Here is a 17689-nt window from a genome sequence, read left to right as displayed (position 1 = left end):
AACAAAAAAAAAAAAAAAAAAAAACAGAGACAAACTTCAGTTTATGAATCCATGCAGTAGGAATGAAGATGAGCACTGTAACCATTCAACCCATGGTGGTGGGGTGGGAATTGCTGGCTGGATCAGATGCTGAGGAAAGAGGCCCGAATCACAGCCTCTTTCACAGCAGGGACATCACTCACCAACCCCATCTTCCTTTGCCCCATTGCCCAGCCTGAGACAGCAAAAGACTACAAAGGGAAGAGGGTCTTAAACAGGCAGGAGTCCAAGGCCAAGTCAGTGTTTTGATGAGTGATAACTGTTGAGGGATGGACAGACAGGTGACGGATGGATGGTTAGACAGACGATGGTGGGTCATGTATAAGTAGGTGGTGAACTGTTGATGGACGGACGACAGGTGGGCTGGTAGATGATGTATGAATGGATGAACAGTGGCCAGGTGGACAGATGGATGTTTGGGTGAATAGATGGAGCTAAGTAGATGAATGGGCAAGTGACTGGATAGGTAGACGGCTGGATGAAATGACCTACAAGGGCTGGATGGATGGATGGATGGATGGACAATGGCAAGTCAGATGGGATGGACAGATAAATGTTTGGATGGATATATACATAGATGGGTGGACAGATGGGCGAGTGAGTGGACAGGTGAGTGGGTGAATGAACTGGTCTACAAGGTATGGATGATGGATGAATGGTTGAACAGCAGGTAGGTAGATGGATGGAAAGTTGAGTGGTTGGATGGAAATACAGGTAGGTGGATGGATAGGTGGATGGGTAGGTGGGTGTATTGATGACGGATGATTACTGCGGCTTAGAAAAGAAGCTATAGTAAAGCAGGAAATCCTTGTAAAGGCAGAACAGGTACCTGCAATATGGGCAGATGAGTGTCTCATTTCCTAGCAGACTCAGTGATTGGCTCAGAACCTTCTTGGTGGAGGAACTGAGAATCAGCCAGCGGGGCAGGAGGAGTCGATTAAAGTAGCCAGGATGCCTACTGTTGACATGGACAGAAAGGGTGAATGCTGCATGGACTGAGACAAAACAACAGGAAAGCTTTTGTTTCCTGCTCCCCAAGGACTCCTCAGCAGTAAGGTGATCTTTGCAGCAAGAAGACGTAAGAAGAACCGGAATGGGGTCCAGAGAGGCTTAAGTCAGAGCCCATCCTCCTCCTCAGGAAACTCACAGAGTTGGTGTGTCCTGAGAGGGACTAGCCTTCCATGCTGCCCAGAGAGGTCACTGGATCAGAGACACAGAGAGACAAGTGCCCTCCCAACACGTATTACTGCCCCCCCTGGGGAGAAGGGAAGCAGGATGGGATGGGGAGAATGGAGGAGGAGGAGGAGGCTGTGCTGAACGGCCGTGGGACCAGGGTCTGAAGCTGGGCTGCCTTCACCACGCTGCTTCCTACCCAGCTGTGACCAGAGAGCCCTGAGACCTGCCGGGGACGCCCTTCGGGCCAGAGTGGCAGATCGGCGCCTGAGCGGTGAGAGGAGGAAGGTCACACAGCTTCCTGTCTGTCCCCCACCGAGCTCAGATGGCGCAGTACACTGCCTACCGTGGATGTGATTATCTCTCCATCGTTCTTTGTTTAAAATTCTTTTTATAGCACTTGGAGCTCCAGGAAGGAAAGCTGTGAACCCAAATAAATATGACCACCCAGGCTTTAAAGAAGGAAGGAAAGGGCCTAATGGTTCTTCCGTGGAGCCCTGAGCTCCCCCTCACTCATCCCTCTGGAGGCCGAGCCCTTCCTGGAGGCCGAGCCCTTCCTGGAGGCAAGGCAGAGCTTCTGCGAGCCACAGCCACCTGCAGACCACCCTAACCTAAACCTTTATTCTCACCCAGGCCTGTTTAGCTGCTCATTTCCTCTCCCCAGCCACTTCCTGCCTGGTTGCTACCAGAAGGGGGTCAGAGCCGCACCCCACCCCCTGCCTGTACACTGAGCCCCGCCCCACCCCGACATGGCGGGCGGGGGGCCTTCAGCGGCAAGTGCTGTCAGTCTGGCACCTTCCTGTCACCGCCACTAAATTCGTTTTACATGGAAGAAGTAAAAATTTTAAAGGGAGCCGCCGAAAAGGATTTCTCTTACAATGAACACATCAACGCTCATTTTCCTTATTATTCTACTTTTGGCTATTTTGTATAAAATCTTTAATTAAAGTTTTTCTTTGAAATTGTCATTATCAACCCAGAAGAAAGAAAGGGGGGGCGTGGGGAGGCCAACACAGCTGTGAGCAATGAACTACTATTCAGGACTAAATGAACTGGAACGAAATAAGTAGCTTGACTGTTATGTTCTTGGTTCTGGCTCTGTATTCTCAATAGCACAGTCTAACTTGTCACTTTATATGGATTCCATCTGTTTACACTCTGCAGAGTATTGGCTTCCTACCGTGAACATTTCCTATTTACCAGCTGGTGAAGATGAGCCAAACCAGATAGGAAAAAATTAGACTGCATTCAGAAGCTCATAAACACAAACTTTCAATGCGAGGACATGTGCGTATCGCTCACCTTTAACAAAGGCTGTGGCTCCCTGCCTCCCTGGCCGGCGGGGCTGTCTTGGCTATGCTGGCGTTCACCTCGCACGGGCCAAAGATGATCTGTTTCTTTACAGAACATATGCATAGCCTGCCTTTACCAAAAACTGAACAAGCTTGCATAAAAGACAGCCAAACGAGATCCATGAAAGTGGAGAAGAGAGAGCAGACAAAAATAAAATTACTGAAGAAACCCAAAAGCATGGTAGGATGGAGCAAAAATCTGGTCTGGGTCTCCCTGCAGCCAAGGTGAAGAGGAAAATTTGCTCTTCTATTCCTCAGGCAATGGAAGCCTTCCCATGCATTTGATTTTAATTTTAGAGATTCTTAGCTGAAAGACACAGCTTAAAAGGCCACTTAATAGGAAATGCTACCTGCTGAGTGAACAGAAGCCCCCAGCCTATATAGTAAGGGATACAGAAAGGGTATCAGGGCTGTAAGAAACACTGCCTGTTTTCTGTGCTTTCTTGCCCAGATCACGTGTACATCATATGATGCTAGCTCTCCCCCGGGCACAGGTCAAGAATACCGAGACCCCAGGACCCCAGTACCCCAGTCCCACCTCACTCAGAGCACAGGAGGGTCAAGGCAAGATGGCGGCTGTCACCCTCCCAAGCACTCTGATCTTTGTTGGGAATCACAGGAGAAAGTCCTGCTTAGAGGGAAGCATGCATATACAAGAGGACTGCTTGGCTGAGGAATGTTTCCCAGGCTGGCCAAGGCCTGGGTCATCCACATAGCTGCAGCAGGTGGCCAAGACCCAGGCCAGTCACAGGATGGAACCTGGCTGCCGTCTCCTCCAGCACATCCCAAAGTGGTGTTTCTCCAAAGGCAGGTTCCTTTGGGTCGTGACCCGTGCTAAACAATCAGTGTGCAGAAATCCTGGTTTTGGCATCACCTACCTCTCTGCAGTGGCCTCCCAGGGTCCCACGGTGCCACTGTCCACTGTGGACCCCCCAGGGTTAGGAGAACAAGGGAGGAAATTCTAGGGGACTGAGTCAGCAGGACATGGAGGGGAAAGAAAAGAGCCAGAGTGGGGCCCAGTTTCTGGCACGGAGACCCAAATTAATGCGATTAAGAATGCAGAATGTGGCACCGGTCTGGGGAGAAAGGTCCTGAGTACACTTGGGGGTATGCTGCACCGGAAATGCCCACATCCTCTCCCTTCACCCGCATAGCCATTCTTTCTTCTGAAAACAGATCAAGCCAACATCTCCTGGCACCCTCCCTGTTCCCTCTTGCTTTCTTTCTTGTTCTTTCACTAACCCAAGACTGGATGAGTCCCTAGGAGGCACAAGCCACGTGGAAGGAACCTTCCTCTGAGACCAGGCTGCAGCTCCTGTCCTCCACAGCAGCCAAACAAACTTGGGTCTGGGAGCCATGTCACTCAACTGACCTGTACCAGAACGACTTCTACTGCTTCACACCCTAATCCTATAGATCAAGGCGACACTCCAACCTGCAAGCAAACCACTGAGCTACCACAGTGGACTGCTTACTCTTGAGTCCAACCCTGCTTTGGTTTCTGGAGCAGGAGGATGAGATCTTAGCGTTTCCATGTCCTTGTGATTACCTGGGGCTCCACCTACCTACAGGTGCTCAGCACCTGACCATGACAGTAAGAGGGTGACTGGTTCCTTTTGAGAGTCCGATAATAGGTGCCCAAGTCCAGCAAAGTTATGTTGGACGGTACTCAAGGAAACTCCCTCTTCAAGACCTCTCAAGTGCTGACTGGATCGCCACATCCTCCTCTTGCCAGGGCTTTAAGGTTAAATTCTTCAGATCCTTCTATTTCTGCAGCCTGCCTCTCGGATGTGATCTGTCCCAACAGGCCTTGAGAACCTGAGACGGCACAGACCTGTCACCGGGTCTTGTCTCTCCGGTGTGCTTGGCCACATCATCTCCAGTGACCCCGCCTCCATGCCTGGTCCCTGTGCCACACCGCAGTCCTGCGAGCTGTCCCGCCTTCCCCCGTCCTGTCCCTGGTGTGTGGTGACACCCTAGTCCGTGTGCTCCGGCTGCCCTTCTCACCATCTCCTTCCGGTCTGTTCCAGGCGATGGGAACTCTTCCTCAAAACCCATTTATTCACCCCCAGTAGACGTGCTGAGTATGTGTATGGTGCCAGGAACTGTTCAAAGCACTAAAGTTACAACTGCAAGCAAGACAGAAAGAAGGTGCCTGCTCCTGTGAAACATGAACAAGCCAACAAGTACGTCTCTGAGTGTTCAGAGGAGCGTTATGGAAAACACAACTGCAGGTGGGGCAGTCAGACCGCAGCTCTCTGAGAGCTCCAGGCAAGGCTCTGTGGGCCTCACAGTGCAGTCATGTGCATGGGGCTGCTCCCCGAGGGGGTGGCAGCTCTGCTTCCTGTGGGAGACAGAGTGCAGGGTGAGAGGGAACAGGAAAACCCAATGGGAGGTGGCTGACGAGGCACTGGCTGGAGGCAACGACAGCTTAGGCCGTTATGTCAGCCACGGGGCAGAGAGAAGTGGCCAAGTTCAGGGTCCTGTCCAGGATACAGTGGATGGAAGTTGTGGACAGACATGAGGGCTGGTTATGGGAAAGGCGCTGGTCCTCAGTTTCTGCTTGAGAAAATGGTAAAAAGGAAGAAATCGAAGGAAGAAGCCTTCTTGGGTGGGGCAGGAGGACAACCAGATGTGCTTTGTCCCTAGATGGTGTAGTATGGGGTCCCAGAAGGAGACGTAAATGTGGGTGCCACTGGCACACAGCCCTCTCATCTACCTCCTTTGTTACCTTAGACTGCACGCCATGGTTTGGTTTTCCGCATGAGAACTCCCGGGTCCTAGGTCTTCCCAAAGCAAATGCTTCATCATCTTTGAGTAACTTCTTTGTGAGTCCATCTTACCTGTCTTCTCACTTAAGAACCCAGCCATCTAGGGAACCCGAGGTGCCACTGTGCAGTGTCACAGCCACAGAGGGTCATGGCCCAGGCTGCTGTCCAGAGAGCTCCATGCGGCTTCCGGACACACGTTGTTTCAGTCCCCTCCCCTAATATGCAGGAATGTTATTTAAAAAGAAGAAAGCTGAACTTAAGTCTGAAAGGCCCACAAATTCTGATATAACTGAATCTCTGCTAAGGTTTCCTCATGAAGCCTCCAGTAAATTAATAATAGAGTCACCAAAAATAGTCACTGGTGTAGAAGTATTTTCAACATAATTATTTTTTTATAAAATGGCAACTGATTGTTTTGTGGTGAGATCCTCGAGATCAAAACATAAGTGCTACTCTTCATTTAGTTGCATGTAGACACACGGAGAAAAGCTGTGACATTATTAATCACTATATTCAGTTATGATTGATAGGCTTTTCTGCGGGGAGGAAAAAGTGCCACAGATACAATCTGTCCCAACAGCTCTGCGATATGCTAATATTTTCTTCAGATGAAAGGGGAGATGTGTTCAAATACCTGCAGAAATCGGCGATTAATACCAAGTGCACCAAAGGGGAGCTGACGAGGGTGGGATTGGGAGAATGTTAGAAATGAACCGGAAGCCTGTGTGCTTTGGTACTCTGCCTCCTTTTGAGTTTGACACAGCCTTTTTATTAGGCAGACAGACTGCATCCCCGTGTGTTCGTTCACCCAGATGCGGTGTTAGAGCATTAAGGTAGGTTTAAGAAATGGCGCTGATTCTAACAACTGTTTCCTTTATTCCTCTGGCAATCGTTTTCTTTCTTCCTTTTTTTTTTTATTTCTTGTTTTTGAGAAGATCTGCCTACTTAGGGAAACGAATGGACCCATCACTTTTGTCTCTCCTCCATGAGAATGTTACGGAGCAAGCAAGCAGCTTAGCACCTATAATTATTTACTAATTGCCCCTGAAATGACTCAGGCTGCATCTATACAACTCCGAGGCACTAGGGTAATCCCATAAAAACACGTGTCAGATCACTGGTGTCCAATGCACACACTAGTCACAGATGACTGGGTAGACCAGATGTTCCAGCATCATGGTGCCCAGACTTGGAGCCTTCTTTTCTTTCGAGGGTTTCTCTGGCTTGGATGGTTGACATGATTGGTGTGAGAGCAGATAGCCTGGGGCTTTGGACTTCTGTTTTTCTTATGTTCCTTTAACGAAATTCTCCATCCTTAGTTTCTAGTCTTCAGCTAAGCACAGTTTCCTTGTGTGTCAAGAAAAGGCCCTGCATTTGTGTTTTTTGTTTGTTTTGTTTCTGTAGTGCTGGAGATTGTACTCGGGCTTCAGGCTGAACTACATGCTCAGCCCCACCCTCCCTGCTGTTGTTATTTTGAAACAGGGTCTTGATAAGTTGCCCAGGCTGGCCTTGGACTTGGGATCCTCCTGCCTCAGCCTTCCAGAGTATTGGGGTTCCAGGCACGTTCCACCACACCCAGTTTAAGGCCTGGCATTTACAAACACATATCATGTTCTCACACAAGGCACAGCGGCTCCTACTTCTCAATAACCTCACTCATGGCTCACAGCTGGCCCTCACTCTCCTTTAGGGCAAAGTGGGCTTTTCTTTCTTCCTTAGCTTCTTCCTTCTCCTCCACCTCCACCCCATGCTGGAGTCAACTGATGATAAAACAGTAAAAAGACAGAAACTCTGTTACCCTGGGCCACACACCAGAGCTTTGCTTTGCGCCCTTTCCTCCCTGGCAGGTTGCTCCTCTCCAGAAGTGGACAGGCTAAATCTCAGATCTTGGACTTGGCTGCCACCCCAGGATGGAGCTGGGGCCCCCAGGGTAGGCAGGGAGCTGGGAAGGCACGGGAGAGAGTGGAGGTCAGAGGTGGAAGGGAAATAGTCGCCCAGACCACATCCGAAGTGGGTGTTAGTGGGTGGGAGACGGCGTGAACTCATAGAGGTGAGTGGGTCCACCTTGCAGCCTGGCCTAGTGTCTCCCTGGCTGGGTATCCTTTCATACAGAGGCCCTGAGAGCCAAGGCTGCCTGGTGTTTAAGGTGAGGACGTTGGAAACAGGCCATGGAACTGCAGCTTCTCCACTCGCTAGCTGTGCCCTGGGCGGGTGTGAGACAGCAGCTACACTGACTTGTGCCTTCCCCTGGAACACAATGACTTGCTATTCATTTAATATTTTTCAGTACTGGGGGTTGAGCCTCTGCACTGAGCTGCATCCATTGTTTGAGACAGAACCTCACTAAATCACTAAGGTCAAAGTCGGACTCCTCCTGCCTCAGCCTTCCAGGAAGCACTTAGAACTTCTAGTAAGTACTCAATCCACACTGGCCATTGTTATTACTAGAGTTGGCAAAATCCAGAAAATTATATTTTTGTCCAAAAAATGCTGGCTGCTTTCCTTAGCCCTCACCTCTACTCTCCTCTCCTTTTTCACACAGCCTCCCATCTTCTCCCTTGTTCTGACATCAGCCCTCTTGGGGTGGCCATGGGGCCCACATGAGGGAATCCAGTGTCCACGTCATGGCTGGCCAAGGTTGGTCCGTGGTTGGTCCTGGTTTGCAGGGACCAGTTCCATTGGCAATGATCAGTATGGGAGTGGGACGCAATCTGGGCCATATATGAAGATATGAAGAGGAAGCTCTCTAAACATTCATGTTGGAGGAAATTGTACCTTAGGGAAAAACTGACTTTGAAGTGTCTGCATGTTGCACCCGGAGTGGTGGCAACACCTTGGAGACCCAAGGAGAGATGGGCTGGTCAGGCCTGCGACCCGAACCTCCCAAGTCCTTGGGGAGGGCACTGGAAGTTTCTGTTGTCAAAGTTGGTGAAGCTGAGGTCCACTCCTCCCCACGGCCTGGGGTCAGGGAAAGCTTGCTTTGGGAAGGGTCCTGCAGGAGAACCAGCTCCACAGACAGGGCAGAAAGGCACTTACTATCTCCTGCATGGGAGGGGCCTGGCTTGTATTCTTCTCATTCATCGCTGTACCCCGAGTGGCTCCTACTAGCCAGGGAAGCAGCAGGCCCCTGGTCTCTCCAGATCCCTCTGCCTCAGGGGAACAGTGGCTCTGGAGTCACTTTGGGCTGAAGCCCCGGTTGGGGGGCAAAGGAAAGTGCAGAAGCACGGGGTGCCCGGAACAGAAAGCAAAGGCCAAGGGGGGTTGGGGGGGAGCCGGCGGCTGTGGAGCTCAGAGTCACTCTGAGTGGGGCCTGGGTGCACAGCCTGCTGAGGATGTCCTGAGATCCCTGGGCTGACAGCTTCCTGCTCCCCCCATGCCATGGGAACCTGGGAACTGGCAGCCGCTTTTCCTGTGATGCCCTGTAGCGCAGTCACTGAGGACAGGGGTGAGGCCTGGGGCCATCCCACCCCCGGGCTCCTCCTCTGACTCTCAGAAGCTGAGGCTCGGAGCACCCACGGTTACTGGGCCAATGAGCAGGAACGCACTGGAGGCTGAGAGACCTGGCTCCCACACAGGAAGCAACTAGGAAATATAAGCACTGGGGTTCAGGCCTTTTGGGGTCCCAACTACATATTATCTGTTGAAGAAGGTGAGGCCACCTGTGCATCAACAAAGTCTGACTCTGCCCCCAAATTCCGAGCCAGCCTCATTCTCATCCCAGACTGTCCCCAGTGTGGGCACTGACAACACAGGTATGAAGACAGCCTGGCTTCAGCGGTTCCTAGATGTCCTGTGGGTACAGGCTGAACCATGAAGGTGCCGCTGCTCATGGCCAAAAGTGGCAGACGGTGGGTTTGCTCTGCCCAGGTTGTTTCTTCTGTTTGAAGAAAAGCGGTGTGTTGTGCTGTTACCTCCGCCTCGAACGGAGATACAGGGAGATGCAGGGAGATGCATAATCCCAGCACTGGCAACTGCTCAGCGCTCCAGGTGCTTATTATTGGGTATTTTTAATCATTCAACAGCCATTCAAGGCAACAGATAAAGAAACCCGTTGACAAGGCTTCCTGGCTGGTAGATGGCAGAGCCCCAGGATGGAACCCAGGTCTGAGATCTATCCAGTCTCCCCCTACCTGGCTGTCAGAGTCATGGCACAGGCAGAAGTGGGCTGCAGTGTGTGCGGGCTGGACTGCAGGGCCAAGGAGAGGCTGGCAAGGCCAGGGAGCAGCGCCCTCATCAAGAGCTCCTCAGCCTCCAACTTCCTCGCAGGAAGAGCCATGAGAAGGGCCTTGGTCTCCATCCTTACCTGGGGGAGACTTTCTGCGGGGAGAGGCTGGGCTAAAAGGCAATCATTGAAAGGCCTGACGGAGAGGGAGTTTGGCTTAAGAGTCGGTCATTGAGGCCTTGGCGTTGATCATTTACAATCCCAGCCCAGGTCCACTTGCTGCATGTAAAAAATGATGCTTTATTATCGATCTGCAGCGATATTATGCTGTTAATATAAACGTTATAAGCTGCTGACTGTCCCAGGAGGACTTCACAAAGAAAAGACCTAAACCAAAAGCAGTATCATTCATACATAGATTTCTAACAGAATAACCAGAAGAAAGGGATAATTACGTCAGGGTTCCTACTGATACCAACTATAATGAGACAGATTTTTAGGAACGCATAATGCTATAAACATCATCATATTAAGATGAACTGGGGCCAAGGATTTAGCTCAGTAGTGCTGCTGCCTGCCTCACAAGTACAAGGTCCCAAGTTCGATCCCCGTAACCAAAAAAAGATAAATTGTCTGGTGTTAATGGTCACAGCCAAGAAAGTTGAAGCAAGCATTTTGTGGCTTTCTGCTTATTTTTGATTTCGAAATGTATGAAAGTCTCAGAAGAGTTCAAAAAAGAAAGAAAAATGTGTCACATTTCAAACCAACATATTGCATCAAATAAATTAAAGCAGGATTCTCAAACTGCTCGGTAAGTGACAGGCTCAAATGCATTTTAAAAAGGCATCTGATTCCAAGCCCTGTGTGACACCGCCACCTCCTCCTCCCCTCTTGAGCTACAAGACCAGGCCTACCCATCACGAGCACAGGCAATGAGGCCACATGCTCTCCCTCCGAACATGCGTGGTGGCTCCTGTGGCTAAATTACTCAAGGCGTAAATATGTATTGGTTTGATTTGGCCTGGTTATTTTTACCACGCTGCTCTTGATTGGCATTTACTTCTGAAAAGCAGTTGTTTCCTCCTCCTAAGAAAAACCTGTTCAGTCTTAACACAAAAACAGAGAAGGCAGCCCTGCTAATACAGATCCAAAGTTAATGCAAACGTAATTAATATTCCAGGATTTCTGCCGGCGCCATTCATCACAAGCGATGCCATCCCAGGCACAGCCGTGGAACATAGCTTTCAGATCGGCCTGTTCTGAGTCCCCCTGAGCCAGGCGGCTCCAACGTGAGAACGTGATGACAAGGCGTGGAGCCTGCGCTGTGTCATCTCCTGGGCTGACAACTGTGACTGACAGAGGGTGTGGGGAGGGAAAGTCTTTAAAGACCTCTATTACCTTTTGTCCTACTTGGATCTCAAGTTCTTTCAATGTCCGGCAGCAGTTCACTTCATCCCTTCCTCCCCTTCAAAATAAAAATAGAGTATTTTTGTTAAAATGTTTTAGCCAAACATTTGTTAAACACTAACCAAATGGACTTACAGAGATCACGAAGATTTCTAAACAATCTCTTTCAGTATAATGACATTTATTCCCCATCAAGTAGTGCAGGAAGGAAGTGGATTAATCCACCGACGAAGCCCTAGCTATTAGGAGGCAGCTTGGGCAGAAGGGGAGGAAGCAGTGCGTCACCAAGGGTGTGGCCTGGAAGGGTGTATTTCCATCCCTGGCTCCACCCTTTTCTCTCTGCTTCCTGGCTGCCATGATGCGAGCCACTTTCTTCTGCCCAGGCCTTTCCAATATGTCCCTCCCGCCTTGAGGCCAACTGACAATGGTCTGAAACTGTGAGCCAAAATAACCCTCCCTTCCTTTAAGTTATAGGTGTCTGGTATCATGTCCCAGCAATAAGAAAGTGACAATGATTAACTTCATCTCCCTGGGACCCGGAGGTCAGGGACTGCCAATGTTCTGGGGTCTTCAAAGACAAGGAGAATGAAGGTCAGTTGTGAGCAAGGGCAGGTGAGGGGTTCAGACCCAGCTCCGAAGTCCCTCCTGCCACACTGGGCTCTGACACTTCGGGACTCCTCGCCCTCACAGGGGAGGACTTTATAGCATCACACGCATCTGTGTCATCCCCTGGGCTTCACCGAGACACTGTCATTTGCTGGTAACAGCGACAGATGGTAAATAAGGTGAAATAACAACAGTCCGTGAAGCAAATAAAGGCACGCCGGGGGATAAAAAGGAGACGGGGGAGATGGGCGGCTCTTTTGGACAGGATGGGCGCCCAAAGCCTCAGTGACCAAGAGTCATTGGGATGGAGACCCAGGAGCTGAGGGGGATGGAGCAGAGGGGATGTGCAGCCAAGCACTTGGCACATCCAGTGCAAGCAGGAAGCAAGCAGGGAGGCCAGAGAAGTAGGGAGAGCTGCCTTGGCTCAGTTCAGATGCAGAGGAAGAAGACAGGCGCAAGGCACTCTCTGCCACGTAGGGATATGGACTCCAAACTAAGGGCCAAGAGGAGCCATCAGAACATCTGACACAGAAATTACCTTCATGTTACACAGGAAGCCCTTTGGCTCACAGGGGTTGAGTGCTCCGCCCAAGTTAAAGACAGGACTGGTCAGTCATTCAAGTCTCACGATAATATGCTAAGAGTAGTATTGTCATATTGTCTTAATGACATATTCATTCGATGCAAACCACCATAACATACTGTTATGATTTAAATCTGGGGTGTCCTCTACAAGTCGAATGTGTTTGGAAGATGATCAGATCATGGGAGTGCTATACTCATTGGTTTAGCTCATAGCTGATTCACTGTTAGAAGGCAGGGCTGGGCTACAGGCAGGTCATTGGGGGTGTGACCTGGAAGAGCATCTCCCTACTACGTCCTACTTCCTGACCACCCTGAGGGAGAGCAGCTCTCTTCTTCCCAGGCCCTTCCATCAGGCCATTTCTGCCCGGGGGCCAGGTGACCATGGACTGAAACCTCTAAAACCACGAGCCTAAATTAAACTTTCATCAAGTCGTGGGTGTTGGGTGTTGTGTTTCAGCAATGGGGAGAGTGACTAAGACACACAGGTTTAAGAGCTAACAATAAAAATCAAATGCCTGTGTAGCCACCACCCAGATGAAGAAAAGAAACAGTTCAGGAGATTCAGAACTCCAGCAGGACCTGCCTCCTCAGTGGTACCTCCTCCCTCCCTCCACTCCAGCCAGCCCAAGGGCAGTGGAGCCCAAACTGCAGCCCAACTTCTCCCTCCACCTGCACTTTCCTTCAAGGTGGCCCCTAACCCACCTCTCCCTGCAAACTCTGTCTCAGTATGTGCTGCAGGAGGACCCTATCTGTAACTATCTGTTGTCAGATGTTACTTTAGCGACATCAGGTTTCTGTAGATTAGTATTGCATTATATGTCCTTTAAAATCCTTTTTGCTTTTAACCCGTCATGCTTATAGGTTATAGGTTACAGTATTTAGGTTTTTCTCTTACTGGGCTTTTCTAGTCAGACAATCTTTGTCTTTCAAGCAGAATATTATTATAATTAAATGCCTAAGTCTCAAAAATATATTTTGGTGATGGGGATTTAGCTCAGGGGCCCCTCGCCTGCCTGGCAAGGTCCTGAGTTCGATCTCCAGTACCAAAAATATATATATATATTTTGTCTGAAATTAAGATAGCTACTACTAGTTTCATTTCTTTTTGTGTGATATAATTGATTTCCCATCATTTTTCTTTCAACCTACTTAATTCTTTTTATTAAATGTTCTTTTATTTTTCCAAAGCCAGCAGCTGGAATTTTTCTCCAGTCTGATATTCTCTGTCTTTTAACTAGAATATTTAATCTTTTTACATTTAGCATAATGTGCATAGAAGTATAGGTCTATAGATTTTTGTTCTTTATTTGTACTGTTTGTTCTAGATTTTTGTCTTCTTTCATAATCTTCTTTTAGTTTGAATGTCTTTTTAAATCATTTCATTTCTTTTCCCTCCAACTATTTGGAAATTATCTGGGATCTCTTCCCCTTTGCCTTGACCATACCTCATAGCCACGCCCTGCAGGAAATAAATTACGTTGGGTTTTGCCCCAAACAAAATAAGGAGACACTTTTAAAAAAGCAAAAGATCCTTTAGTAATTTAATGTGTACCATACAAAATCAACAGAGTGCCAATACTATGAGTAAATAATGTCAGAGACTAGGGGAACCGATGGTGAAGAAGTCTGTACAGTTTCAGTCTCCTTTTCACCCTAGGAGGCAGATCTGAAACAATCACACAGATGGGTAGGAGCAATGGGCAAACTCTAACGTCAGTCTTTTGTGATGATGTGGGTACTAACAGATATCACAGTTCTGGTGAATCCATTTGTCCCATGGATGTTTGCTTAGGCATATACGAGAGTCACAGCAGATGCACATCCCGCAGTTCACAGTCATTAGATGTTTCTGAAAAGTTTTGATGCCCGCGGTAGGACATCATTCTGAGGGGCGAGCTGTTCTCTGTGGTTCATCTCCATGCATGAGACTTGCAGCGATGCGAGAGCAGTTTACCATCACTGCCAAAGCACTCATAGAGGCTTCCAGCATCCTGTTTGGGGAAGGTGCAGAGGACTGATTCACATAAACAAACAACTGCTCTGAGGCCATGAATGAAAGGAACTTTCTGATGAAGTGAATGAGTCCTTGGATCATTCGCATTTTCTCTACAACCACTTCTCTGTGTCATTACAGAGGTGTCTCACAGCCGTTAGCCAGGAGGCCAGTTTTTTCTTGATGTCGCTGGCATCTTCTTCTGTCTCCAGTGAAACTGCAGCAGAAGAGCCCTCTTTTCGCTTCTTTAAATATATTCAGAGCATCTGTCTGATAGCGCCAATGTTTAAGGTGTTTGGACACAGGGTTCTGTGGCATGTTGTACTTACTGGTTAGTAGTTCATTGTATCTTCGTATGTTTTTAAGATGTGTGTGTGTGTGCGCGCGCGCGTGTGTGTGATCTGATGTTACTTGGCACTTTCTCCGTACACACTCTTTAAGAGCTAGATGGCAAATACAGCATTCCTCTATGGAAGGCACACGTAGTCCAGAGCCACTTTAAATAAATCTCCAGCCTCAGACTTCTCGGACCACATAGGTGACATTAATTCAGACACAGACCTGCATGAGAACCAACTTGTGATTACAACTTGTCCCCTAGTCACTCCAAGGCCAGTGTTGACACAGGTGGGCTTCTGGCTGCGCTCTTCTGTTTGTAATTATTTGCTCACGAGGGTGCCCTTTTGTCAGTGTTTTCCACCTGGGGCCGGCTCCTTAGGCTTTGCCTCTTGTATCCTTTAAGAGAACAACTTACCCTTTTCATCTTAGTCCTGAGATTAAGGTTTCACAGTACGCAACACAAAGCCCCTCCTGCTTTCAGTTCTTCCAGATGTTCAGTTTTTCCAACAGAGACTACTTAGGTGAGGTTAGGATCCACACAACAATCCTATCCCACACACGGGGATGGTTTTAGGTCAAGAGCATGGAGATATAGTCTGTGAGACAAAAGCCATTACTTTGACTGAGCCTGGAAATGATCTTAGCCAATGGCTTAGGGAACATTAACTACATAGCACACATACGTTTCAGACCACAGAGTGTGCCTTAGCCCATTTTCTGTTGCTATAACAGAATACCTGAGACTTGGAACTTAATTATTTTTAAAAGGTATATTTTGGCCCATAGTTCTAGAGACCTGAAAGTTCAAGACCAGGCAGCCTTTGAATGTGGCCCTGGGGTAAGGGTCCTGTGCTGCTGCCACACATGGCAGAAGGCAGAACGCAGGGGCATGCAGAAGACAGAGGACACAAGGGATGTCCTTGTTTTATAGTAGCTGTTCACAGTGGTAACTAATGCGGCCCCAGGACAGCAGGAGTAAGAACGCACTCAAACCACGAAAAAGCATTTTCCTTTCATGAGGGCTCCACCTTCTGACCCCACCACTGGGAACACGAGAGCTCACATCCAAGCAAAGGGGCAAGGACTCTGTCATTCTAGCTAGAGATGCTGCAGTAATTATTTTTAATTGTGATTTTTAGAAAGCACATAACAAAATTTACCATCTCAATCACTGAAGCTCACAATTCAGTAGTGTTAATGTGTTCGCGTTGTTGTGCAAAAGAACTTGAGAGCTTTTTCACCTGCAAAATGGGAATTCTGTCCCCACTGAACATCAGGTCCCCGTTTCCCTCACTGCCCTGAGTCTCACGCCCAAGGTGTGCTGGTGATGGATTCAATCAGGACAGTGATACCAGCAGTACCAAACTTTGCTAACATTTCCGGATCACATTTAATTCTTATCACGGTTCACTTGACTCTTGAGAAAATAAATATTTATGTAGAGTTAGGTAATTAGCAAATATTATATTACTAAAACAGTATTTCCTAAATCATACCCTAGAACCAAAGAACTTTACTGGTTTTAGAGCCATAAAGGACACTGAGGTCATATTCCAACCCCCTCATTTTTAAAACAAAGTGAACAAGCCCCCACGCTCACACTGAAGACATGAAAAGACATGGAACAGTAAAGGAGGCCGTACAGGGATCTTCTTTCTTTTTCTTTTTTTTTTTTTTAATTTGGTAGCAGGGATCGAACTTGGGTCCTTGGGCTTACAAGGCAGGAGGCTGAACCACTGAGCTGGATCCCCAGCCCCAAGGATCATTTTTAACATTCCAGTTCTGGACACCAAAACATCATCACTTTTCAGTGAACAACACTGGCAATGTACACAAGCCCGCAAATTTAAAATCTGGCATCTTAATATTTTACTTCAAAATTAAAACCCGTTACTTCCAAATCTAAAATACATTGTATGCGATGTATTTGTATTTATATTTATCTGATTTTAACTTATTATTTTTACATTTTACTATTATAGCATCACATCTGTAATTCTGAAATATATCCTACACAATTAGAATTTTCTCTAAACAAAATTTTGGCTGAGGATCATGCCCACTCACTTCTATATGGACAAGCTCTACTACCCTATCTATAGTACCCAGGGTTCCTAGGACTGGAGACAACATCCAACAGTTTGACTTGGCTCATGGTTTCAGCAGGTTTAGTCCATGGTCAGGGGGCTCCAAGGCAGAGGCCAGAAGGATATGAGGAATCAAGGCTGCTCAGCTCATGGAAGCCAGGAGGTAGAACAGGGGAACGGTGAGAGGAGGAGGCAGGGACCAGATAGAGACCCCAAGGTCACACCCTCATGACCCACCCAGACACACCCAGAAGCATGCTCTACTAATGCCCTGGGAGGTCCCAAGCCAAGAGTGTGCAGACCGACACACTTTAGCTTAATCGTCGCATCATTTTTCATACAAATACTGTTGATAGGATTCACTCTGACGGCTTTGCATCACAGCTCTTACTCATACTGCAATTTTCATATGAATGAACAAAACACTTACCTCTTTATGGCATTTATATTTAGGTCAATTCCGCCAAACCTGGACAGGAACTCAAGGTATGGTACATTACCAGAGCTGGTGAGAGGGATCTAGACTCCAACAAGAAAATGACACCACGTTAGGGAGTTCAGATCCAAGCACTAGACCACACGGCAGATTTCCAAATCATAGTGTAAGGCAGAAAGAACACTGTTAACAGGATGGCATTCTATTAAACCTTTACAATTACTTATCCAGCTGTCTGAGTTGACATGCATTTGAATGCCAGTCTGTGCTCAAGTGAAGTCAATGAGTTATCTACAAACAAAATCATCTAAAAATCTAAATCGAAAATCTACCTAAAAAATAAAATGAGGAGAAATATAATAATCCATTTATATCTCAGAAGCTGAGGCAGGGCTCAATTTTACACGGTTGAGTGTTGTGTGAACTTTCTGTACAGTCATACTGTTTTAGGGCAAAAAAGTCACTTTTTAAGTGTAAAATTCTGTAAAGGACACTACTGGATCAAGTGGGTCAATTTGAACTGGAGGGTAACTGAAAGTGTTATCTCGATGTTTAATTTACTGAAGTTGGTTAAGTGCTGAGAATAGTTCTTGTCGGGAAATGTGAGATGTGACTGGAAACATGCTCTGTGTTTAAAATAAAACATTACAGTAAAGGACACACTGTAATGAATCCCTCTTAAACTACTGCTCCTAGCTTCAAACACAGTCATCCCATTGTCCTTGCCACTTTCTGAAGC

General features: G+C 47.8%; 1 protein-coding gene across 7 annotated transcripts in view; it reads right to left on the bottom strand.

Moving 5' to 3' along the window:
• Positions 1-17689, bottom strand: part of Efcab6 (EF-hand calcium binding domain 6) — a 210288-nt gene that overhangs the window by 150940 nt on the left and 41659 nt on the right. For all 7 annotated transcript variants that reach the window (XM_010634367.2, XM_010634369.3, XM_010634370.2 and 4 more), the window contains exons 5-6: positions 16945-17033; positions 10896-10962 (exon numbers count right to left, since the gene is read on the bottom strand). In XM_010634367.2, the coding sequence (XP_010632669.1) occupies positions 10896-10962; positions 16945-17033 (156 nt within the window). The remainder of the gene's footprint in view (positions 1-10895; positions 10963-16944; positions 17034-17689) is intronic.

This window comes from Fukomys damarensis, unplaced genomic scaffold, assembly GCF_012274545.1.
Source record: "Fukomys damarensis isolate Sample0158 unplaced genomic scaffold, DMR_v1.0_HiC HiC_scaffold_19, whole genome shotgun sequence".
Classification (NCBI taxonomy): Eukaryota; Metazoa; Chordata; class Mammalia; order Rodentia; family Bathyergidae; genus Fukomys; species Fukomys damarensis.
Note: the sequence above shows the minus strand (reverse complement) of the source record. Positions and strands in the feature narration are given on the sequence as shown.